We start from the raw sequence: 25,147 nt of genomic DNA on the forward strand, positions 1-25,147 counted from the left end.
GAACAATTTATTAAGTTGCTTACAGAGAAAGGACAGGGCAAGGGTTAGTAACGGGCGCTGGCCAGGAGCAGCCCTGGGGGCTGTAGGAGCTGGAGGCTGTGATGGGGCCCTGCAGGGTCAGGGGCAGTGAGGACCGACTCCTCTCCCAGTTCTGCCCAGCCCTGGGGTTTGCTCAGCTCCAGCCTTGCTCCCCTGGCTGGGGGGGACCAGCCCCTGCGGCAGAGCCGGGTGCTGGGCACCATCTTTCCTCCACCTCGTGGCCAAGCCGTGCCCGTGGGCCAGGGTGGGGGGCACAGGGGGCTGCACCGGTGCAGACCACACACTTGTGCATGGGAGGCAGCGTCCCAAACCTGGGAAGGGGGGGTCAGTGCCTTTACCCAGCCCCTGGAGGCCACTGTAAACAGGGGCACAGCAGTGACGACGACACAGGGATGACACAAACAGCTCAACAAGAGGGTGATGCGGTTGGCTTTGCAGCCCCAGCCCCTTGGGGCTGGCTCTATGGCTTCCATCCGGGTCCTGCTTGCCCCACGGGCTCAGTCCTGTTCGGGGTCAGGCGGCTCGCTGATGCGGATGTGGACGAAGAGCGAAGAGGGTGGGATGCTGGTGCCGTCCTTGGAGAGGAGATGGATGTGGCGGTAGCCTGCAGTGGGGACAGTGAAGCTCTGGCTGATGGCTGCCCCTCACCCTGCTTTCTAGCCCCCAGCTGAGCCCAGCCACCCCTGCGGGGCTGCCCTGGCCCACCACCACCACGGGGCAGCAGCCGCTCACCGGGTTTGATGTTGGCAAATGCTAAGGTGAACTGGCCCACAAAGTCGTTCCTGGAGGTCTTGTCATAATCCTCCACCACGAAGCGGACGAGGGCCAGCTCGGGCACGTGGAGCTGGAACTGGAGCGTCTCATCCCAGCGGGGGTTAAATCCTGGGAAGGGAGAGCGGGCGCTGGGAGGGCGAGGGAGGGCAGGGACGGGCCCCCGGGGCGCAGCGGGGTCCGTGGGGCTCACCGTTGTTCTCGATGTACTTGGTCTCCTGGCGTGCCTGGTCCGCGGGGACCCCGTGGATCTCCACACGCACCAGTGGGTCGATGATGGCTCCGTCCTTGCTGTTGGCCACTTTGGGCAGCTGCTGCCCGCTGATCACCTGCGGGAAGGGGCAGTGACCCCATGAGCCGGGGACCAGCTGAGCCAACCTGCTGGGAGGCTGCTCGGCTCTGGCACGCTGCCCGGCAGTGTCCCCACCCGGCTGGGACCGACAGACTCCCAGGACACTGTCATGGCTCCCCAGGGTCTCTCCTCAGCCCTGTACCTGGATCGTCAGGGTGATGGGGCCAGGGCCCTCCCTGCTGCCGGGGTCACTGGGGTTGAAGAGAGTCTCCTCGTCCCTCATGAAGGGTGGTTTGAGCACGTAGCCGCAGCGGCCGTTCTGGCTGAAGAGCCCATCGCACAGGTCCATCTCCGTGCCGGCCGTCTGGAAGTTCAGGGCCACTGGGGGAAGGCGGTAGGGAAAGGATTCAGGGCAGTTTGGAGACTGTGCCCTGCTTGGAGGTGAGAACCAGCCTGTCCCTGTGGCCAGAGAGATGTGAGGCCACACACGGGGACAAAGGCACCGATACCTGGGTACCCCTGGGCTCCCCAATGCAGGGCAAGAGCCTGCAGCCAGACCTGGCACCAGCCGGGGTTGTAGCTGGCACCAACACGGGTGTTGATGGTGCCATTTGGCACAGGACCCGGGGCATCTCCCCAGCCCACAGCCCTGACGCCCCCCCAGCCATACCAATCTGGCACCCCACGTTCCACATCTCCTGGGGGCTGTAGTTGGAGGAATCGGTCCGCATCCCGCTAGGGTAGATGCGTGTCAGCTGCCAGGCGTTGTGGCGGACAAACTCATTCCCTAGAGATGGAGCGTGAGGGCCACCCATGGGGTCATTTGCTGGCCTGCACAGCCACCCACACCACGTGCTGTTCACCCATTAATCCTTCCATCCACCCACCTATCCATCCAACCACCCACCAACTCACCCACTCATCTACCCATCCAAACATTCACCCATCCTCTAATCCATCCATCCATCCACTCACCCACCAATTCTCATCCCTCTCCCCTCCCAGGAACCCAGGCATCCTGCTTCACTTTCTAAGCCGATAACCCCCCTCGCCCACCAGAGCCAAAATCCAGGGTGCAGCCCCACTGGACCCTCTTTCTCCCAGACAGGGAGGGAACCCAAGTGTCTGGAGGCTCTAGCCCTACGCCCGAGGAAGCCGCCTTCCCCCTCCACCCTGGCCCGCTCCCTGCATGCCGCTGCCCCTCTGCCTCACCTGCATCCCGGATGAGCTTCCTGGCCTTGGCCTCGGCTAGGGAGGAGATCTCGGAGGGCCGGGAATGGCTGCGAGCCTCCTGGAAGCCCCGGAAGGACACGTTCTTGCAGTAGACGATGCAGTCGGACAACGCCTGCGCCAGGCTCTCCTTGCCTTTCTGCCAGGCAGAGCTGTGTCAGGTCCCCCCCGATGGGTGCACCGTGCCCCAGCCCTCACCCAGGACAGGGGCTGCAGAGCCCGGGGCAGCTGAGAACAGCCCGGGGGTGCTGGGGGTGGCAGCATGCCCACCACAGGCAGCCCTCCTGCCAGGAACGGAGCAGGCAGGGGACCCCCAGCACAGTGCCAGCCACCACAGGGACACTGTGCAGAGAGGAGGCTGGCATGGCCAGGGGCAGAAAGGGCTGTTTCCCCTCCCTGGTGATGTCCCTGCAGTCTCTGCTTGGGATGTCACCACGACCCGTAGCTGTGTCCGGGCGCTCAGAGCTCCCAGCTGGTCCCCAGGCTGGGCCACCCACCTTCACCCTCCGCCTCTCCTCCTCTGCCTCTGCCCCGTTGTCATCGTCAGACACGTCGGGGGCCTCATCCCCTGGCCCATCCAGCGTGTCCTCCAGCCGCCCGATCTTCTTCCCCTTCAGCAGGATCTTGTGCTTCAGCTCCTGCGGGGTTGTGGATGGCACTCTGGGGTGCCCATCTCCTCCATGGGACCTGCTGTCCCCCGGGACCCCGCACTGCTGGGAGCCAGCACCACCGGCTCCTGCAGCACCGAGGAGGGGATGGGGTAGGAGGGCTCTACCTTGCTGTCCCTCTGGCTCTGCAGGGCATGGGGAGACAACCCTGGGGACAGCTTTGGGGCCCCTGTGAATGTGAGGACACAGTGTCCCCAGGGTCCCTGAGTGCTCCAGTGGAGCAGGACAACACTGGGACAGGAGTGGTCTTTCCTCAGGACAGCAGCGCCACCTCCTCACCCCACTCCCAGGTGGGACAGTGATGCCCAGCATGGCCACGCTCTGTCCCTACCTCCGGGGACGGAAGCTGGGTGGGGACGCGCCCATCAGTGGTGGCAGTGAGGAGCTGTTCCCCCAGGATGGCCTTGAGCTGCTGGGCCAGGACCTCCTGCTGCTCCATGCTGCAGTGGTTCTCCAGGGACAGGATCACTGGGTAGTCTGAGGTCTGGGGAGCAACGTGCACGGCTGGAGATCAGCCTCGGTGAGGTTGAGGAGCTCTCACAAGGGCTTTGCCCAGGCATGGTCAGCGTCAGGATGGAGCCCCTTGTGTGTCCTTGTATCCCCCTGAGACCTTCATACCCCTCCAACCCACCAGCATCCCCCATTTCCCATCTCACCCCCGCGTCCCCCAGGCTCCATCTCACCCCTGCACCCCTAGCAGACCATGTCTGCATGATCCCCCATCCCCTGGCACGGCACGGCACAGGGCTGTGGGTCAGACGCCCCAGTGCTGTCCCGCAGGAAGGGACACAGCCACTCTCCTCGCCCGCGTGGGGTCAGTCCTGCTGCAGCACCAGGCACGTGAGCCCCCGCACCGCTCCCCCTCCAGAGACCCATCACTGCCCCGACTCGCAGCCACGTCCCCCCCCCACCTGCCAAGGGCCACCCACCACACCCAGCACCCGGGGAAGGGTGCCCTACCTTGAAGGCATACTTCCCGAGGGTGCTCACCACCTCCCGGAAGGGGATCTTGGAGGTGAAGGTGTGGCCATGGTACACCATGGGCTCCCCGTTCGGCCCGTCCCAGCAATCCACCTCCAGGCACCGGCAGCCCCGTTTCAGAGCCCTGCGGTCAGGTGGTCACCCCTGGGACCCTGCACCCAGCCAGGACACCAGCCCCCTGCCCTCCCCTCTGGCTGTGGGTGCCACCCCTGCAGGGACCAGGGGACAACTGCCAAGGGTGGAGATGCTGCTGCATGCAGGGCAGGAAGAGCTGGGCTGAGCATCCCCAAAATGGACCCTCTTGCTGGGCACCGCATGGCATGGCCGCAGGGGTGCTGGACCAGGAGGGGGCAAAGGAGCTTCTCCTCTTGGTGGCTTTGCCCCATGGAGCTGCCCGGGGGACGGCAGGAGGGTGCTGGGGGGCAGCCAGGAGGGAGCAGCCCCTTTACCTGATGTAGCCCTCGATGCTGCTCTGGCCCCGGATCTGGTCCTCTATCAGGTAGGTGTTGTGGGAGGAGGAGATGAAGTAGTGGCAGAGTGGCTGGCTCATGTCCTGCCACAGCGCCCGGTGCCGGGGGTTGAAGATGGAGCCCTCCGGGGAGCAGAGGTACATGAGGAACCCATCGGCGCTCAGCACATGGCGAGCCCGGGCTGCAGGCGGAGGGAGAGGCTCAGCGACAGCCGGGGACCCGGAGGGGACAGGATCAGGACAAACGGGGCTGCTAGCAGCTCCTGGCATCCCCAGCCTGGTGGGCACGGCTGCTGCCAGAGGCTGGGGCACAGGGAGAGGTGCCCCAGGGCAGCAGCCGTGGGAAGGTGGGCAGCGGACCCCAAAGCCAGAGCTTGCACCCCGTGGCTGGTCAACCTTCTGCACCAAAATGGTCCAGAAACGGACCAAAAAAAAGGGGAACTGCACCCAGATCACACCATGGTGAGCCTTCCCCCTGTGCCCACCCACAGCAGGATGGGGCTGGGGGTGCCCCAGGCTGTGGGTCTCAGCCCCCTCCTTCCCCCCGTGCAGAGCACAACCAATGTCCAGGCTGGCTCTCACCTGTCTCCGACGGTTCGTACTTGTCGATGAGCTCCATGGCCAGCTCCTCTGTGCCTTCGTCCTCCAGTTGCTCCTGCCGCAGGAAATCCACCAGCTCCAGCAGCGTCAGCTTCTTCCCATCCTCGGAGAAGTCCTGGAAGAGGCTCAGCACCTCCTCACGCTGCGTGAGGGCCTTGTAGAAGAGCACGAACTCCTCCCCTTCCAGCGTCCCCGACTCCGACTTGTCGGCAGCCTGCAAGTAAGCTCACTCAGCACCCAGCTGGGGCAAAATGGGGTGTCCTGGCCACCCCGTGGGGCTGTGGGGGGAGTCGCCCACCCCCAACGGAGGGCACAGAGACTCCAGCAGCGGTAGGCATTGATCGACGCATGAATGGATGGATGGGTGTATTGGCAGATGGAGGGCTGATAGGTGGATAGGTCCATGGATGGAGAGATGGGCAAACAGGTGGATGGTTACATGGATAGATGGATGGATGGATGGACAGATGGACAGCTGGCTGGCTGGTTGGCTTGATGAATAAATAAATGTCTGGTTAGCTGGGTAGACATAAGCAGCTGGGTGGACAAATGAATGGGAGGGAGGAACAGCTGCCTTGACTGGTTGGGTTGACAGATAAATGAACAAATGGATGTTTGTCTGGGTAAATAGGTAGTTGGGTGAACAAATAAATGGGTGGATGGGTGGATGGACGGACAGACAGAAGAAAGTGACCACATCCTTCTGTAGGGGGCTATTGTGCAGCTTGTTCCAGCCCCTCCAGGCCCTCACGTGTGGTGCTTACCTGGAAAAGCCGCAGGGCATGATCCTCGTTCATGTCCACGTTCATCATCTTGAGGAGACGCTGCACCTCCTTGAAGTTCATGCGCCCATCCTTATTCTTGTCAGCTTTCTGAAACCAGTCACGAATCCACGTGCGAGAAACCAGGGCAGATGTTAAGGGAAAGGACCTTGGCTAAGAGAGATGGAGCTGGGGAGCAGCTGTGGGCTCTCCCTCAGGGCTGCATCTCTGATGCAGATGGTGAGACCCAGAAGAGCTAAGCACACGCTGGGGCAAGGCAGGAGATGGGGGAAGGACTGGGTGTGGAGGGCAGAGTGGTGCCCGCAGGAAGGATATTGGTCTATCTTCTCCCTTTGGTCCATGGTGGTGGCCACCTCGATGAGCTGGCGCAGGCCCTGGATCCAGCACTGCGCCTCTTCTGCCGAGCCAGCAATGAGGTCCAGGTTGCCCCGGCGGCCATAGAAGACAATGGTGAAGCAGCGCTCGGGAGGGAACTCCTCGGCCAGGCTCTGCAGCACCTCCGACTGGTGCCCTTCCCGCACCGTCTCCACATCGCTGATGGAGACTGGGGCAGAGGGAGGGGAGACCTGTTTATGGGGGACAAGGACCGCAGGGCAGGGGGCACTGCCCACAGACATCCATCCATCCATCCATGCATCCATCCATACATCCACCCACCCACTGAGCTACTCATCCATCTGTGCCTCTGTTTGTCTGCCTACTCCTCCACTGGCATGCCAGAGCTTTCACTTTTATCAGCTGCAATTTCTACCCGGCCCTTGTGACCCATGGGTGCTGCTGGGGGCAGGATGACTCATGGAGAGGTGTGGGTGAGAAGACCACACACACACACACACACACACACACACACAGAGCCTCTCTTGAATGCCCCAGCACCCTTTGCAAGCATGGCTCCAAGAATCGCCATACAGTCACACTCCTGTTCACTCTGAACCCTACTGATGGCCCCATGGACAACACACAGCAGCCAGTACTCACAGGCGGACTCAGTTTTGCCTGTCCTCTTGGACTGGTACCAGATGGTCATGCAGTCATCCTGCAGCTTGAAATAACGCTGCTTCTTCCAGCTCTTGGACTTGACTTTGCGCATCAGCGTCCCTTGCTGCATCTGCTCCAGCGTGTCTGTGAGCTGGATGCCTGGGGGCAGCGTGGGCTGCATCACTGGGGGTGGGGGTATCCGGGCACTGCGCCCTGCTACCTTGCTCCCTCCCTCCCCTGGGACCCCACGTGGCCCCTTGATTTGGGATGGAGGAGGGACAGACTCCAAACAAACTCCCTTCGCCACAAGAGGGGCAGAAGGTAATTTCCTATCAACCCTTCCCACCTGCCCTCGGCGCTGCCAAGCCCGATCCCAACAGCCACGGTGGGGTAGGGATGCTCCTGAGTGTAGCAAGGCAAGCTCAACCCATGGGCCAGATTTGCCCCGGCACAAATCCGGATGGCCCGGTGCCCTGCCCCGCACCTCCCCTCCGCCGGGGCACTCACGGGCGTTGCACAGCAGCGATGCCATGGCTCTGCCTCCTCCGTGCTGGTGGCTGCTGGGGAGGGAAGAGAGAGGGCAGCTGGGGGGAGCGGGGCTGGACCCCCCCGTGCCCAGGTCCCGCCGGGTGGGCTCCAGCCGTGCCCACGTGTGTGCAAGGTGCGTGTGTCCCTGCCCGTGTGCGAGTGCACCTGCGCCTGTCTCCTGCTAGGTCATTGCTTTCCGTAAGTGTTGAGTGGACCCCGCCGTGCTCATGAAATATTAATTTGCATTACCAGGAAGCCGGAGCTCGAAAGGTGTCGGAAGAAAACAGAAAAACTTGCAAGTGTGGCCGCCCCACAGCCCGGCAGGTACTGGAGCTCTGGTGCTCCCACATCACTGCTCCCAGGGGAGAAGCAGCCCTGGGAGCCAGGAAAAACTGCCCTGGGGGTGCCCGGGAGAGCCAAGAACAAGCCCCCACTGCCCGGGAAATGGCCCCAACCAGCAAATTTGGAAGTAAGGGAGAGCCTTACTTGCTGTAAGAGCAAGGACCCGCAGCTCCCCCAGTCCCTTCTCCCTGGGGAATGTCAGCACCCTGGGGCCACGACCGCACTGGCAGCCGTATGGGGAGCGCACTGTGACAAGTGGGACTATAAATACAACTGGACTGACAATAAGGCTTTGATTAGACTGTTAAGGCTTTAATTAGACTGACAAATCGCTGGATGTGCCTGTCACACAGCTGTTGGAGCTGGGCCCTCGAGGAGCAGATGCCGCAGCCAGTGGGCTGGGATTTGGGTGCAGGAGGGGACCCGGGGGTCCCTGGGGGTGAAGGGCTCTGTGCCGGGGTGCAGGGGTGGCAGCCATGCCCCAGGCCCCTGACTCAGCACAAGCACCGGCAGTGCAGGGCTGGGAATAGCCGGTGCTGTCAGCGTGCAGGCAGCTGCCAAGCCCGGCTGCCAGACCCTCGCAGGCTCAGGGGCTGGACGACAGCCGTCCCCTGCTCGGTGTGGGGACGGGCAGGGCAGATCCCCAGCACAGCACTGGCTGGGGCCGTGGCCCCGCTCCTGGGGGACACGCCAGGCATGGGGCTGGCAGTGGCCATTCGGCTGTCCCCAGGGCAAGCGGGGACTGCCTGTCCACACTCTTGGGGACCTCACGTGTTGCTGGAGACACGGAGCAGCTGGGGTGCCATCCCAGCTGCCTCCCAGCAGTGCCCAGAGCCAGGGCTGCACATTCCCAGCACCAGCCCTTCTTGCGGGGCTCAGACCGCAAGGACTCGCTGCAGTGCCTGCACGCTCCTGCCTCCTGGCAGCACCCAGCCTGGCGCAGCCGCTTTGCAGGGTCACAGCTCCAGGTGCCCACCTGCCCCATGTCCCCTGTGCTGCAGCAGGTGAGGGGACAGAGATGGGGACTTTTTTGGGAAGCCAGCGTGGAAGGAGAGGCACCAAGGCTGGAGGAGCAGAGAGAGATGCTGGCCTGGGACAGGGATGGGCTTGGTACCACCATAGTGTCTGTCCTCTCTGCACCCTGCCACGCATGTGTGCAAGGAGGCAGCGTGCAAGGGAGCTGCTTGCAGCCCCCAGGCCAATAACCGCGCTGAGATTTTGGAGCTAAACTGATGTTCCCCAGCGCCAGCCCTTACGGGCTCCCGGCATGGCCCAAGCGTGCCCAGCCCTGCCCCAGCCATGGAGCTGTGCCTTCCCCGTGCACGCAGCAAAGAAGAGATGATCCCTTCCAGCGCAGGGAAGATCCTGTGAGCATGGACACAAGGACACGGCTGTTCGTCTCTCTCCAGCACACGAGCGATGCCCTGAGCCCAGTGCAGCCCAGCCCCGTGCAGCCCTCCTTGCCCCCGTCTAAGTTACAGCGTCGAGGGGAGCGTGACAGTAGCCAGGGGCTGGAGAAACCCAACCCAAGGGCTTCCCGCAGGGCTGCTGCCTCCTGCCAGGGACAGCCCCAGCTCCCCCCAGCACACGCTGAGCCACCGCAGCTTCTCTCCTGGAGGTGACAGTCCCCAAGTGGAGCTGGAGGGTCAGTGGGTGTGAGTGCTCCCCAGCAGTTCCAGCGTGGAGTCCCTCGGCAGAATTAAATGCCACCGTGGGGGTGGCTGTGCCGAAGCAGGGAGGGATGCCTCCCCCTGGACACCCCCCCACCCTCCTGCTGTCCCGGTGTGCACACACGCTGCCCGTGTCCCCGGGCTCTGCGCAGCCCCACTGCCCCACACAGCCTTCCCACCTGCCCCGGGACACGCTGCAGAGCCCGACCCACGCAGGGGGACCAGCCGGCAGCCGACGGGGTCAGAGGGGTCGGGGGGGGTCAGACAAGGGACTCCGGGATGGGGCAGCACAACCCTGGGGTGCGGGGTTCGGGGGACAAGTGACACCTTAAAGCAGAGGAAACGAAACCGCCGGCACCTCTCTCCCCACCCCACGCCGCCCCACCCGTGCAGCCGCCTCTGGGACGGCGCTGCCCGAGCCCGGGAGTCCCAGCCCCGGGACTTCCCCCCCTCCCCCGCAGGACGCCCGTTTCCTCCGCGGAGGACCCGGCGCCCAGTCCCGTACCCGCTCTCCGGTGCCGCCGTACCCCGCCGCTCCGCTCCGCCGATGCTCCGCCGCCTGCGGCCGCACGGGGCCGGGGCTGCCCGGGCTGCCCGCCCCTCGGCAGCGGCAGGGCGGCGAGCCCGCCCCCGCGGGACGCCCCCGGCCCCCGCAGCCACCGCCTCTCAAGGTCGCCTCGGATTAAGGTCACGCCGTTCCCGAGGCGGGGGGGGGGGTGGGTGAAGGCGGTGGCAGGGCCGGGAGCACCCCACAGTGCCCCCCGCTTGGGGCCGAGTCCCCATTCCCACCTCCCAGCACCGCCTGTCCCTCCCCAGACCCGCTTGCACAGCCCAACGGGGCACAGAGGGTCCCCAGTGTGTCCCTTGTCCCCTTCCCAGGACCCTCCGGTTGGGGGAAGAGATGCAAGGACGTGTGGCTGGAGCATCCCGTAGCAAAACCCGCACGGGGATCCAAGCTGGGGCACCCGTGGGGCAGGCCGAGTTGGGTGCGAGGGCTGCAGGGCAGGGACCAAACTTGAGGTGGACGATGCTCTCATCTCCTGGACCCGGGGCGAGCGTGGCAGGGCTTGCAAACACGCTGCAGGAAGGCAACGAGCGCTCTCCCCGGCGGGCTCCATTCGGAGCCCGCCGGGGAGAGCGCTCGCTGCCTTCCTGCAAAGCAAAACCCCTCCGCGTTACTGCTCTGGGAGCGATGGGGTGCTGCAGGGATGGGGCCAGCTCCCACCGGGAAAGGCCACACACTCCCCAGCTCACCTCCCCAAGCTGGCACCAACCCCCCTTCCTCCCATCTGCAATAAATCCCCGTCTTGCCACTTGCCCTCCCCCAGAAACCAGATCGGGAGCAATCTGTGCTGGCTGAGGTTTTATTATTTATTAATCCAAACTTACAAAAAAAAACCAAACCAACCCAACCCAACACCCCCCCCCCCCCCAAAAAAAAAAACCCCAAACCAAACAGAAGCATTTTCACACCCTGTCAAGGTCAGGATGGAGGGAAAAGAAGGCAATGGTTATAAAACAGGACCCCGGGGGCAAGGAAGAGGCCATGCTCTGCCCTTGTTACGCAAGGCTGCGAGGGGAGGAGGGAAGGGAAACGAGATGGGATTTAAGACACTGTTGGCACGACACCGCAGATGATCAGCAAAATGGACTACTCGAGGAGGGGGGAGAAATCGAGTAGCTGCCCAGGCTTGCCTGCAGCCAAGCGCAATCTCCGCTGCAGCAGAGCCCAGGAGCTCCTCGGCTGCTTCCGAGAGCCCACCACAGCCGCACTAATCCCCCGGCGCAGGGAAGGCAGGTAAGCGGCTGCTGGTCCAGTTTAATTGCGGTGGGGCAGAGGCAAACGCCAAGGCAGGTTTGAAAGCTGAAATGGATGCAGCCGGCTGGCGGAGATGAGCTGGAGGGGGGGGGAAAGGGAGGGGGGCCAGGACTGAGAGATGCCCGGCAGGCAGCGGCGGGCGCAGAAGCCGGCATACCTGGAGCCCGCAGAATGTCGCTCCCAGCTGTCCCACAGCAGGGGATCATCGGTCGGTGGCCTGCTGACCACCACAAGGCAGGTTTCCTAACGCTGAGCTCCGTTTGACAAGCCAGCCAGAAGCCCCTCTGGGCAAGAGCTGGGCTAGATGGGAGGCCAGCACACATCAGCCCCTGGCTGGTGGCTAGCTGCAGGAGCACACTATTTACAGCACAAGAGCCACAGTCCTGCTGTCTTCTCCTCCCCCAGAGCCCTGGGAAGCAAGCTTATGACACGTGGGTTCATCGCAAGTAATCCACCCCTCCTCTCGGGGCAAGCACCGCAGTGGCCCAGCTCCAGCCACTGCCTCCGTGCCAAAGGGAAGAAGGAGAGAAGCTCGATGCGCCAGCTGGATGCAGAGCCAGGAGCAAGGATGTGCTGGCAGGGAAGAAAGCTGTCCCTGGGCTACCTGCAGCTGAGTAGCAGTCTTAAGAGGGAATAAAACAACTGGATCGGCTTTTATTCAGCTCGCTCATCTAAACAGACGTGTAAACAAGAAGTGACAAGGAACTGGAGGGACATGGTGTGCACACACCCCTGTCACACCGCTTGAGCAGAGGCTAGCTGGAAGAGCGGACATCTGCACTACCCCCTGCCTGGCGGTGGGTGGAGAGATGCCAGCCAAGCCTCCTGGAGAGACGGGGATCTTTACAGATTGTTTTTATTGATTTTTTTTTTTTTTGAAGCTGTAGTATCAGCATTTGCTGGTGTCGCAATCCCCGGAGGCATGCTGCGCTGCTACAGAGCAGCCCTTTGGCTGGGTGGGATGGTCCGGCAGGCCGGCAGCCAGCTGGCGTGCCCAGTTTGTTGCGGAAGAGGTCACCTGTTCCTGGTTCTTTGTAAACCTGAGCTGTTTCTTCCCCAGTCCCCCACCTCCCCCAGCAGTCATTGCGGAGGAAGAGGGATGCCCCGTGGGTCAGTGACTTGACCCTCTTGCAGGTTCTTGACGAGCTGAGCCAGCCAGCGCTTTGTGGTGGTGTCATCCTTCAGGACCTGGGCAAAGGTGGTGTCCTTCAGTTGGTCAGGAAGGCACTGCCTGAGAGCTTCACGTGCCCTACATCAAGAGACAAGAAACGGGGCCCAACAAATAAACTCACAGGGGCAAGAGGGGAGCAAACCCCACTGGGGTCACGACGCTCCTTTGCCTGGGGGTCTCCCTGGCAGGGCCAGCCGAGGAAAGCACCAAGCAGCAGCACCGCAGCACGTGGCACTCAGCCAGCCAGCACGGCTCCCATCCCTCACGCTAGACCCCACCGAGCCAACCCCTGTGCCCTGACACCTGTCAGTCAAGAGCAATGCAATGCCAGGAGAGGCTGAGACAACAAATACATACCCAGCGGCTTTGGGCAGAGCTGCTGATCAGCATGAAATCAGTTTGTATTCCTTCAGCTGAATTTCTTCTATTGGCTTCTACTGCTAACAGCCCACATGATGCAGAAGAGGGAGAGCATAGCGTACCTTCCACCTCAGTCCCTCCCTCGTACCTAGTTCAAGCTACATTTGAGCTCAGGCAGTCGTAACCCGCGCAGCTTGAATCTGCACAAACCCCAGTCACTGTTTCTCCCATGTACCATAAAAGCTCCTGGGACTAGCAATAAATAAACCAAACCAACCAGAAAACCCACCCATTTTCCACACTGAGCAAAGGATGACATAAGGACAGAGAAGGAACCTCGGCTCTCCCTGAGTGGGTACTGTGGAGAAGAACTGCCACTTCCAAGGGAGCGGGAGAAGCCCCTGCCCAAACTCCTAAAATGTTTACCTGGGGTTATCGGAAAGGCGAAGGTAGCAGCGGACGACATGTTTCAGTAGCCGTGCCGATGGCTCCTTGGAGAGCTGCAGGACCATTTTACCCTGTTTGACAGAGGCCAGTGCCACCAGTTAAAGTCTTTGTAAGAACAGCTTCACAACCAGCAGAGACTAGGAAAGACCATTAAATCACTCTGACTTCCCACACGTCACAGCACATTACCTTTCATCTAGATACCTCTGCATGCAGGCCGGCGCAGGGCTTGCCAAGATGCCTTTGAGAAGAGCAGCTAGCCATGGCTTGGAAAGGATTCTCCCAGCAGCTCAGGGAAAGCTTGTCTCATCTCTATTTGGTTTTTACCTCCCCAGGACTGCTTAGTGGTCCAACTTTCTGCTAGATTAAAGAGAACCTGGGGTTTCCCCCTCGTGGAGGAAGGTGAATGTATTCCGAACGCTTTGATAAGCTCAGGCTGAGTCACCCCATGAGGTGTGTTGCCAAGCTCTGCAACACTCCTTTCCTCATCTGCGCTGCCTTAATTTCAACACCCTTTTAAAACATTAACAATAGCCCAGGAAGCCATGCCAAAGGACTGGGCTCACCCAAACCACACATAGTAAGATCCACATCTGGTCTTATCACGCACCCAAGAGTTGTATTTTCTCTCTGCTACATCCCTCATCAAACCATTACTGGGATGCAAGACCAGGGCAGGTCTCCCTGGCCCAGCCTCCATTTCTCACACTATGTAGGACTTTGCACATGGTTGCACCTTTGAATGCACCCAGCCTGGTGAACAGTGTGGATGCCTTCACACGCCTGCTTTGAAGGGTTTAACAGTCTGCTTCCTCATAGTTAGGAGTCAATCAGATCTGCCCAACAAGTTGTTCTTTTTCCTGTAGAACTACATTGGCTAGCACTAACCATTTTCCTCATTAGCCAAATTCACCTGTATTTGGATATTCAGGCAGTTAGCAGGTCCCCCTCATCTGCCCTTTTGCAAGCTTCCTGTTCTCAGCAATTCCCCAGGATACCAATATTTCTTTGAAATAAAGAACAAGTCAGAGAGCTCCTCAGACAGCTCCTGGATGGGAAATACTAACTTGCTCTTTTAAAAACATCTAATACTTGCATAACATCTTACTCAGTTATCAGCAGACAAGGAAGTAAATAATCACCTTCATGAGACAGGAGTACACTATCCCGATTTTTGAAATACAGAACAGAAACGACTATGAACATTTTCATCTTTCTCCATAGCGCTATGGGATATTAATCATGTCAGTGCTTCACCCAATAGTGGGATTATACCACAGCTAGGATTTCTTCCATGCTAACACAGCTTTACACGCCCACATCCTTCCGTGCTCGTACCCTTCCCAGCCATGGATTCTTCCTCGGTCTCCTTCTCTCCCCTACCCCAGGGCTTCTAACTGCATCCTTCACTTTTTCCCCAAGCCAGAAGTACTTTCATCAAAGCCGATCCTTTTCGTGAATGCAAAAATCATGTCACATTGGATATTATGGACATCAGCTCACAATCGTTCATATTTTGCTGTTTGTGGGTGAATTAGGAGGTAACATTTTCTTTACATTTGGGAAAACAGACAAATAAACATTCCCAGTGAAAGCATCAACATTTAGCCACAGAACCAACACTGCAAAGCGCTTAACTTAATGCTGCATTTTCTTCTCCTGAGACTGCTCTTTAAAAAGCAAACAACCAACCAACCATCAAAGCAGGACAATAGCTATGCCAGGGCAGACACGTACTCCCCTAGGCAAGCTCAAAGATAATAAAGCTCGAGTTCAAAAGGATTCTCCCAGCAGCTTGGGGAAAGCTTGTCTCACCTATATTTGCTTTTTACCTCCCCAGGACTGCTTAGTGGTCCAACTCTCTGCTAGATTAAAGAGAACCTGGGGTTTCCCTCCTGGGATGAGCAAATTACAAGTACCCAAACTTCTCCTTCACAGGCGACAGGGAACGGACAAAAATTGTCTGCTGTCTCCGTGTTCCAACACAAGAATTAGAGTCGGCTAGTACGAGCCAGGTTCAAAGAGGAAAAAAAGGAGGTTGGCCTTCCAGGAAGCGAATGGGAAACTCGTGAAACTCCTTGATAAAGGACACTGTGGATGCAAAAGTTTCCATGGCTTCAAGGGGAGGATAGGCCAAACACTGGGGGTTACTGCACAGAAAACCCACAACTGGCCCCAGAAATCCAAAGCTGAAAATTGCTGGCAGGTGCGAGACTGTTACGAGGGCAAGTATCACAAATGCTTGCCCTGCTCTTACTCCTTCGTTCAACCTGCTGCTCTTTCAACCTGTTGTGGGAGGCAGAGATGGGAAATGGATCCATGGCCTGAGCCGTGTGATCATTCTTACATAGAATTAAATCAATTCACATCCAACGAACAACCCTGAAAACTCTTTTTCTTCTCTGGAGATGTTTATCTTGGGGACTTAGTATCTTACAACTAATATGTGTCCTCTTGACACGCAAACCACAGATATATACAAAGGAAACATGTGGAAACCGAGAGCTACAGTGTCGCAAGCAATAAGCCCAAGAACTATTTGCTTCCCTCATCCCATGCTCCAGCCAGAGAACAGTAAAGTAGCCACTGAAGAAGCTGGCTGCTAGAGCATAATTTTTTCTTTTTTTTAAAGAGAGGAAACAAATAGTCTTACCAGTATCATGGCAACATGGGAAAACCGCTCGTAAGTCTGACAAATATATGCCAGCCCTGTGTCATCCAGGAGGATCTTCTGAAGAATAAACGTAGCAACCTAGAATGGGGAGAAAGCAGAAAAGAAAGCACATAAACAACTTATCTATCATGAAAAGGGACAGCCTTTGTGCTGTGTTCTTTTCAAGGCAGTCCCAGAGCTGAAAGGCCTTTCAACAGGCAGCAAATGCTTTACTCAGTGGAAGTTTAAAGCCAAAAGAAAATGCAGGACATTACACAATGCTTGGCATCTCTGGCTAAAGAAAAGAGATGGACACAAAGCAGTGTGTACCAGAGGACTGGATGCAGGTTGCATAAGACAGCAACTACTGCCAAGCCGCTCAGGACAGCCTCAGGATTACGGCCACTCTACTCTGATCACAGAGCAAGCGGCAGGAGAAGGATCTGTCCCTTGGCCCTGCCATCTAGACAGCAAACTGATTCAGTTTTCATCTTGAGCATTACCGATTCACCGTAAGATGTGACTTCCTAGAAGAACCTCAGCCAGCTATGTCAGCAGGCTTCACCAGAGAAGCACATACAGACTAAAACCTGTGGCCAGCCTACCTGGGTCATCAGACCAGTTTGACCACAGATCTGAGCTCATGGGGGAAAGGGGCCCCTGATCAGAGGAGACAACAAACTGGTCCAGTGCTGTGAACATTCCCACAACCACCACTAAGAGCTGCCACCCAACCTCTGCACTGCGTAGCCACAGCATTTGTTCTCTCAGGCCAAGGAAAGTTGATCCAGCTCAGTCCTGAAAGTTACTCTGCAGGGCTGCAAAGGAGGAAACAGGTGTTGAGAGCAGGAAGATCTTTCCCAGCAAAACCACCAAGCTCAGGAACTCCAGCTTAGTTTGGTGGTTTTGGTTGGTTTGGTTTTTGAGGAGGTAAAAACTCCACCCCGAGTTGCCCCAGCATTTGCAACAGGAGACAAGTCAACTCTGCAGGTTACTGGCTGCCTGGTCAGTCAGAGATAAACAAGTCTTAATTAAGACAAAAAGAGTAGGTACCGTTTTGGAGAGTTCGCTGCCAGACTCCATAATGCGTAAGCACAGGGGGATAATTTCTGTCGTCAACAAGAAATTTATCACTTCTTGTTCATCAGTTTTCACCAAGGCCCCTTGAAGGAAAAACAAAACCGGAAATCAATAAATGATAAATTGTTTAAAAAAATCTCACCTTTCCAAGAGGGCCTGTACTGTGTCCTCCCCAGGAATCATTAAGTCTGAACGGCAGGCAGAGCAACTGTCATCCTAAATATGTTGCAGCACATGGCTGGAGAAGAAATCATTTTGGCAGCATAAAAGTAATCCGGCTGGGTTTGGGGGTTGTTTGTTTTTCAGAAAGGGGATGCATTCTTGGCTCTTCCCCAGTGGTAACACAAAGAGGATCATGCCACCCACAGCAACCTCTGAGAAGAAATGCATTTTAAGACCCTCTTACTTTATGCATTGAGAGAGAAATGTTTTGGGCAGAAAGAAGAAAAAAAAAAGGATAAGGGGAAGATGGGGCAAATACACTCAAGTCAATCAATGACAAAAACCCAAAGAAAGCCCAGTCTGCACCCACCCATCCCAGTGTCTAGCTGGCTGGGCTGAGGGTGAAGGCACAACAAGCCTGCACGCACTTGTACTCACAGGAAACATATTTTTGGCAATGCACCCAGACTTCAGTGTTTTCTTATTAGTGAAAAGTCCAGTTCCTACACACTAAGAGGAACCCAGCTCCACAACCGATGGAAAAGGAGCAGCTCCTCCTGTTAATACTATAGGACTCAGAAGATCCCAATAAAGAGAGACCTGTGATTTTAGTCATGCAGGTCTCTATACCCACAACATGAACTGCATCCAACTTGATAAGAAACCAGTGCTCCAGCATTAGTCTGGCTGCTTACCAATCACTCCGAGGCTCGTGAGCCGCAGGTACTCAAACGGACGTGTCTTGCTAACTGTGTGCAAGAAGGGGTACAGGAAGAGAGGGATATGAGCTGCCAGAAAAGCTGACCTGTAGGAAAGCGAGAACACCCAATGTGAGAGACAAGGAAAACAAAGCAAGCACACAATCTAGCATTACCATGCAGAGCCTCAGACTATTCCTGACAGACACCACTGCTGCTGCTCCTCAAAAGAGGGTAACAGTTCATTCTCTGATGGAAAGGTATGAAGTAAATTCTGCACTGGGCGCAGCACAAAACCTAACACCTAAACCGTCAGTTACCTGCATCGCTGCTTCCAGCTGACCAGGAACAGAGCACATCCTGTTGCTTTTATTACCTCTTCCTGCCACCCAGACCCTCTGCTTTGTACATTCACTGTTGCATTCCACCTTGCAGGCTCCCATGGGCAGTGACAGTCAGCCACAATGCATGTGCAAAGCCTCTGCGAGACAGAAATCCAGACTGGCAAATCTCTAGGCATTACCACAGTTTAAATGTGCACAGCCACCTTTCCCCAAGAGTCCTCACACTGCCTTCTGGCAATGGTGAAAAATACAGACTGCAGGGAGAAACCTGGAGATTGCTCTGCTAGCAGAGGGAAGCTCTCTTGCACAATCAACCAACATTCTTCCCCTGTTTTCAGCTTTCAAACTGTAAATGGAAAGGTGTGTGGTGTAAAACTACCTTATTTCTTTGGATATCATTTAATGGAGGGTTGCTGTTTAACACTACTTTGCAGCAGCTGAAAAACAACTTAATCTATGCAGCACTTTCTTCTCAGCAGGAACAGAAGCATGAGATCATGGATCTCTGGGTAGTTTTCTTTTAAGTTTTAGCTACTGATTTTGGCTGAACCAACATCTTATTTTCCCCTGCTGACATGGGCTGGACACAGATTGAGAAAACCTGAAGTCAGGCACTGGCTGAGGACTCCAGACATGGCTCTGCTATTGCTCCCTTGGCACACACGGTCCCTGGGAAGGACAGTCCTGCTCATTCCACCCTTTGGACAACTGGTCGAAATAACTGTAAGCTCATTAAAACAAGGATCCTGCACACAGCACTCAACACAAAGGCACCCTTATCTCTGGCTGAGCTCCCAGGAGCTGCCACAACCCAATGTTTTGGGAATTTGCAGGATCTCAGGATGATCCAGAGAACGCAATGCATTTAGGACCACCATAAAGATGTCATCCTGATAATCGGTGCAAACAAGTGAAAGCAGCAGGCAGCTGCCTATCTTTCAGCTCTGTCCTCTGTTCCACATCTCTTAGTAAAAAAGAAGAAAGGCGCTCACGTGCTCTGGAGTCAAATAGACAGGCTGAGCTGTCAACATCAACACCTCAGAAAACTCATGCACTTGGATACACCTACCTTGTTTCTGGATGCGATGCGACACACTGTAGTAGAGCTAAAGCATTGCAGACTCTGTTGGACTGATGGGCTGTCAAAGTCGGAGGGTTGATTGATGGATAAATATTTACAATTTCCTAAAAAATTAAAAGATGAAGAAAAGTTAGAGGAGAAAAACATCAGAAAGCTGCACCAAAGCATTTTCCCAGCAAAGAACTACGGTGACAGGAGATTACAGTCTGCTTTCACCAAGCATCACTTTGAAGTTACATGGCAGCCACCACGCTGCCCAGGCAAGGGCAGAGCTGGGTCAGAGTCAATTTGACAAGGAGTCACAGGAATGCATTCAAACCTTAATTTCAGTAAAAAAGGGTTCATTTGATTTCCTGGCTCTTTACTAGTGTAGGGACTGGTTTGTTTTGAACTTCCAGATGGAAGAGGAGTGTTGTTCCTGTGCCTAGAGGCAGAGCACACCCACTCTATTCATACTGTAGCTGCTGGTACTCTTCTAACTCAACGCAAGGGAAGCAGCTGAGGGCGAGAAATTTGATTCAGAAATCTGCCTGCTTCCAACTATAGCTCCCTTCTAATTTTCTTCACTTGTTTCAGGGCCACTCCGAGAACAGTTTGACATTGCCAGCCCTGCACTCTTTTCTTTCCTTCTTTGAAAGAAATGGCAAGATTCGGCATTGAGAGATAGCCAGTCATCAGCTGTAGAGTAGTTTGCCCAGAGATAAGCTGAGCTGCTTGGTTTCACATGAAATGCAGGTACATTCCCTTGCAAGGATCTCTGGAGCAGTGAGCAGCATTCCCACGCTGCCCTTCCAGCAGGCTCCCCGCAAGGGCAACCTTCTGACCAGGAAGTGCTCAAGCTCATGCAAAACAAATCAAAAGGAGTAAGACTGTTGTGGCTCTATGACATTGTATGAAAATAAGTAGAACATGATCCACAGGGAACTCATCCACCCAAGAACTTGCCTGTTCCCCTTCCAACTATGTAAGCTGCCTAATTAGAAATCTTGCAGTCTCTGCACACATCGCCTTGCTAGTGATGATAATGGCAAATGGGCTTCCCACATCTGCTCCGCTCACTGCATGATCCAACACACATCATACTCCCAGCAATGGCAATAAGGGACCCCATCAGCCCCTCCCCAGATCTGCCCCATGGACGCACGAGCTCTGCAATGTGCTGGTGCTGCACCATGGAATAAAGATGCCGCCAGTCCTACCCACCTGAAGGAGCGCCGCGATAGTGCCAAACGAGTGCCACAGCATCGGGGCAAGGTCAGGCACAGACTCACGCTTCTTGCTCAGCTCCAGCAGCGCATTCTCCCGCGTCTCAGGGCTGGATAGCTCATTGATCCACTGGTAGATCTTTTCGCGGTCGACCTGAGCCAGTGCTGTTGGCACAGGCTGGGAGGGAGACAAGAAAACTTCAGTCCAAACATTTTACCCAACTCCCACCCAAACCCTGGCAGATAAGTGAAAAAGGGCTCAAGAAACTCCTGACTGGGGGAAGGAGGAACTAAAGCTGCATTAAGACGCTCTGGATATGGATCCCTTCCTTAGATTAGTCGTCTTATTTCACCCATCTGAAATGCAAAGGTTTTACTTTCTGGCTTGACTTGTTAGGACAAGTCTCTTAATCTGCTTGTCAAGTAATACCTTGTGACTGCATTCAGCAATATAAGAGAGCCATGCTGCTGCCTGTCTGTGCCAGCAGAGCTCCTGGGGAGGTCACACATACTTTAGCCAGCTATTATTTGCTCCACCTGCATTTAGCACGCATTCATTTCATGCTTCAAGTGCAAGCTTCCACAAATTCAAAGTAACGCAGATGCCACCTTTTTCTCTCCAAAAACATCCATGACATTGGAGCCTGCCAATGGGATTCACCCAACATACATGAGAAAATATTCATACAAATACTAGAAAAAAATCTCACTACTCCAACATCAGCATGACACCGTCCAGAGCCAGTAACACCTGCTGTTAGAGACATCTCATATTCATCCCATGTATCTCGTTTGCATGCATGGAGCTAAAAGGGAATTTTTCAAGACTGATTTTGTGCAAAAATTCCTGTTCAAAATAAACCCAGAGAAGGGTAGATCTGTATTCACAGTCAAGACACATTTTCTACTACTCAGGAGAAATGCAGGATTTCTCTTCTGCCTTTCTTGGAACATCAGGGAAAGAACAGCATCAAGGCCAACAAGGTTTCAAGCCAAAATAAATGAGGGAGGGCTGGGAAGGAAAGGAAGAGAAATGTGGAATTGTAGCATAGTTTCTGTGGAAAGGGCAAAGAGGAAATCTTTCAATGGAAGTTTGTCTCATGCCTCTACTGGCACAGCAAGCGCTCAAGGTGTAAACAAATGCTCAGCAGGCTTCCAAAAGAGACAGTTTGGGGATTCGGATCCAAAATTTTGAGGAAGACAAACGCAGGCATTAAAACCCCCTGTGTGAACACTTCCAAAACCCAGTTCAGAATCTATTCAAACATTCTGCCACAGTGCTTACTATTCAAGTAAAGCACAGCCCTGTTAGCATGCTGCTGCTCCTGAGCCAGCCTGCATGCAACCAGCTCAGCATCCCCATGTGTACGGCAATCATGGCTGGGAGCAAAGAATGGACTGTATTTCTTTTTTTTTTTTAAACCCAGACTGAAACTCTTCATGCGCTTACCACAACAGATGTGAGCACTGCCTGTACCGTGCTGACAGCAATGCTACTACTAGGGGGCTCATCACTGAGGCACTGAAGAGAATACAAAGGAGTTCAGGAATTGAAAGTGACTCGAACCAAACCTGAAACCATATGCCAGAGGCAGGCTCCCAGAACTGCAGGAGGGATGAAGGGAGACTTCTTAACCTTTGGCAGACACCTCCAGAGCTTTCCGTCTCTTATTTCTGCAAAGGTTTTCCTCCTCCCTTCATCCACATATTATATCCATAGTCACATCCAAAGAGATTCTTCTCCAGCTGTGGGATTTCTCTCTTCCCTAGCCACTTCCATCATATTATTTAACTTAAATGTCTATATATAAGCCAATGTGCTGTTATCAATCCCTATACTCTAGGGCTCAAATACTTTTTTAGCTGTTCATCTTTCCTCCTATGCTCTTTTTTCTCGTCTACTCAATTTTTTCTTTCCAGAACCTCACACTAAATTAGTAATCCTGACAAGTTTACTGTGCTCTTACAGCTGGGAGTGCAATTCCAATAGCAACTCCTACACTGGAACTCAGAAAGAGAGGGAGAATGAACAGAGCTCATTTGTTTTTATTTGGGATGGTAGAGTGACAGGCAGTGTAGCAATAATGTTGTTATAATTGTGTTATCTAAAGCTTCCATCTATTTTTGTAGACTCACTGGAAGTTTCAGTTCCTGTAAGCTTAAATACATCGACCCTTTAAAAGCACAATCATGTGCTTGTTATCCCTAGAGAACACTAAGTAGATTTTCCACGCAATTAAGTTTATGATGTCCAATATCTGTCTTAGCCAGAACCAACTGCTTTTCACAGGCTCTACAGTTGCTCTCTCATTTTAGTTTAAATTGAAAGACATATTTTTTTCCTAATTTCCTACTTTATTGTTGTTCCCCCTTCTCCCTCTAAAACCTAAAATTCTGGGGAACCCTGAGGGCTACACACAAATCCTGCAAGCTCCAAGACAGAACCCTGCCAGGCAGACTTTCTTTTGCACACAGGGAAAGCAAAAGTTACCAACAGTATCTCAACACAGCACAAACTAGCCACCTCGCATTGTGAAAGATCTTGTAACACCTTCCTCAAGGGAAACGGCATTACCTCAAACATCCATGCCCAATTACATCTCCAAAAATCACATAACAAACTGGATTTAGGCAACTGGCTTTCTCTTCCTAATTGAGCAGTTGCTGCTAGGCCCACTGGTACAAGTACCGCTCAACCAAAGCAGAACACTGACTAACCGCATACATGTGCTTTTTAAACTATTTTGATAGATCACCAACTCAAAAATACGAACGTGAACTTTGAACTTCAATAGCAGTGAACTAGTTTGTTTGAGTTGGGCTTTCAATGCCTTACTGCTAGCTACATTTATTGGTTTTAGCCTCTTCTCGAGCCTCTAGCACATTATGTTCAGGTCTGAAATCAAAGTGTCAGCTCTGCCACCAGCAGCACTGTATAAAGACCAACGCTCTGGCTTACCACAGCTTTTTCACGACAGTGTTCACAACACCGAAAGGGATTCTTGAGCCAATTCATGACCCTACTAAGAGGTAACGTTATTTACCACAGCTCTCAAGCACATCTCCAGAGCCGAACACCCTTCCCTGTTGCCTTTAGTCTAAGCATACTAACTGACTGTGGTAGGAAACATTTCAATACAGAACTACCAGGTGGCGTAAATTATGTATAAATTAAATATACATTTAAATGAGTCCCAAAATAAAGTTGATTTCCATTCCTGAAACAGATTATTTTGTTAAAATTATCTTTTAAAAAAATCCTTTTATAGAGAGATGACTAGAACACAGACTGAGGATTAATGGGAGATACAACAGTCCCTCACGCATTTCGACAACCACTTAGGAATTACATGGCTATAAAAATGTAAATGCTGATTAAGACAGTTCACTGTGATCTTGCACACCCTTCTATGCTCTGGAAAGAGTCACTTTAAATCAGAAGTATTTACCAGCACTCCAAGAACCAATATAAAGTCACGAGCACTTAAACAAAGTGGGAAGACTTAATAAGTTCTCTCAGCTCCTGCTCATACGTACTTTACTCATGCTTGCTTGCTTGTTAGTCCAAGCAGGTCCTTGGGCTAAGTTCATTTGAAAACAGCTCTAACTGCTGGTCTTGCAATACACCTCCCAAACCCAATACACACCAGAGACTCAGTCAACTCTGGGAATTCTTATACACGTGATGAACGTGCTTTGGAGAAATGAAAACCAAAACAGAAACCCGCTGAGATGGGAGACAAGATGCAATAACCACATCGTTCGAACTCGGCTTCCATTTTTGAACCCAACCAGGCCAAGGTATGGTTCCACTCCCACCAGCCTGAACATCAGGCATCCCATCGCACCACAGCAGCTTCCCGAGGGTGAGAAGGGCAAGCACCAACTACGGGCAGCACTGCAAGGTATTGGGAGAAAAGGGAAGAAAGAACAGGCAGTCTCTGCCTTTCCTCCCGCCTTGAGGAACTTCTCGCGATCTTCTCTTTCCCTCTGCAGTCAAGGCCAGAAGTAAAAGAGCTCCCCAGAGGCCAGAGTAGGTGGCTGGGTGTGCAGAAGGCGTCCAGGCACAGGGAGAGGGCGCAGCGGGGAGAAGAAGGAACGAGGGAAAACCCTACGTGATACATACCGGGCGGGAGATGCACAGCCGGGGCACCCCACAAGGAAGCCCTCCTGGCCCCTAGGCGAACCACCCCGTCCCCACGAGCAGCAGAGCAAGGCAGGGCGGCCTCGGGGAGGCATGGAGGAGTCCCCAGGGGAGCAGCCGGAGCAAGAAAACGCTCACTCGGCGCCTCCCCGCTACCAAGGGATCCCGCCGCCCCTCCGCCGCCCCAGCCGGCCACCAGAGGCAGCTCACTAGGGCCCCGCCCCCGCCGCGGGCGGCCAGGGGAAACGTCCCCTCGCAGCTACGAGCGGCTATGCCCCCACGGCCCCGCTCCCCGCGCGGCCTGCGCAACGGAGTCCGGTCCGGTCCGGCTCGGTCCCGGTCCCGGTCCCGGTCCCGGTCTCGTCCCCGTCCCCAGCCCCGCCCCGCCGGAGCACGGAGTCGCCCTCACCGCGGCCGTGGCCAAGCTGTGCATGGTGGGAGCGGTGCCGGTACTGCCGCCGGGCCCGGCTCAGGAGGCCGCCGCCGCCATAGACTCAGGCCCGCCCCGACCCCTCACCCCGCCGCGCGCCCGCCCGCCGCGAGGGAGGCTGGGACAGGGGCGGGACGAAGACGCGAACGCTACGCGCATGCGCGCGGTCGCCGACGGGGCGGGGCGGCCAGTACCGGGACTAA

The 25,147-nt window shown here is 55.2% G+C and overlaps 2 protein-coding genes across 4 annotated transcripts; both read right to left on the reverse strand.

The window, feature by feature from the left end:
- Positions 1-139: 139 nt before the first annotated feature.
- On the reverse strand, positions 140-9,870 carry PLCD4 (phospholipase C delta 4). Its single transcript, XM_075511287.1, has 16 exons — positions 9,856-9,870; positions 7,318-7,370; positions 6,811-6,969; positions 6,148-6,376; positions 5,815-5,944; positions 5,033-5,264; positions 4,431-4,632; positions 3,961-4,105; positions 3,332-3,484; positions 2,830-2,970; positions 2,315-2,471; positions 1,773-1,889; positions 1,305-1,483; positions 1,004-1,139; positions 772-921; positions 140-643 (listed from the first exon to the last, which is right to left on the reverse strand). The coding sequence occupies exons 2-16, from the start codon at positions 7,340-7,342 to the stop codon at positions 537-539; spliced, it is 2,262 nt and encodes a 753-aa protein (XP_075367402.1). The 5' UTR covers positions 7,343-7,370; positions 9,856-9,870; the 3' UTR covers positions 140-536.
- An 840-nt stretch (positions 9,871-10,710) lies between these two features.
- On the reverse strand, positions 10,711-25,091 carry CNOT9 (CCR4-NOT transcription complex subunit 9). 3 transcript variants are annotated; one of them, XM_075512553.1, is made up of 9 exons: positions 24,924-25,091; positions 20,369-20,548; positions 19,154-19,269; positions 17,738-17,847; positions 16,854-16,963; positions 15,801-15,899; positions 13,127-13,218; positions 12,698-12,848; positions 12,275-12,418 (listed from the first exon to the last, which is right to left on the reverse strand). In XM_075512553.1, exons 1-9 carry the CDS (start codon positions 24,945-24,947, stop codon positions 12,410-12,412), a joined length of 891 nt encoding a protein of 296 aa, XP_075368668.1. In that variant the 5' UTR covers positions 24,948-25,091; the 3' UTR covers positions 12,275-12,409. The 3 variants fall into 3 exon arrangements, 2 of the variants coding, with proteins under 2 accessions (XP_075368667.1, XP_075368668.1); XR_012777224.1 differs by having other exon boundaries at positions 12,278-12,418; positions 12,698-12,780; XM_075512552.1 differs by lacking the exon at positions 12,698-12,848 and having other exon boundaries at positions 10,711-12,418; positions 24,924-25,090.
- Positions 25,092-25,147: the final 56 nt, after the last annotated feature.

Source organism: Mycteria americana, chromosome 9, assembly GCF_035582795.1.
Source record: "Mycteria americana isolate JAX WOST 10 ecotype Jacksonville Zoo and Gardens chromosome 9, USCA_MyAme_1.0, whole genome shotgun sequence".
Lineage (NCBI taxonomy): Eukaryota > Metazoa > Chordata > Aves > Ciconiiformes > Ciconiidae > Mycteria > Mycteria americana.

Coding starts and splice junctions, on each gene's coding strand:
- PLCD4 (XM_075511287.1), bottom strand. CDS start 7,342: ATGGCATCGCTGCTGTGCAACGCCC. Junction 5,265..5,814: donor ATGCCCTGCGGCTTTTCCAG/GTAAGCACCACA, acceptor GCTTACTTGCAG/GCTGCCGACAAGTCGGAGTC. Junction 922..1,003: donor CAAGTACATCGAGAACAACG/GTGAGCCCCACG, acceptor CTCCCTTCCCAG/GATTTAACCCCCGCTGGGAT.
- CNOT9 (XM_075512552.1), bottom strand. CDS start 24,947: ATGCACAGCTTGGCCACGGCCGCG. Junction 17,848..19,153: donor GCATCGCATCCAGAAACAAG/GTAGGTGTATCC, acceptor GCTTTCCTACAG/GTCAGCTTTTCTGGCAGCTC. Junction 16,964..17,737: donor CACGAGCCTCGGAGTGATTG/GTAAGCAGCCAG, acceptor TTTTCCTTCAAG/GGGCCTTGGTGAAAACTGAT.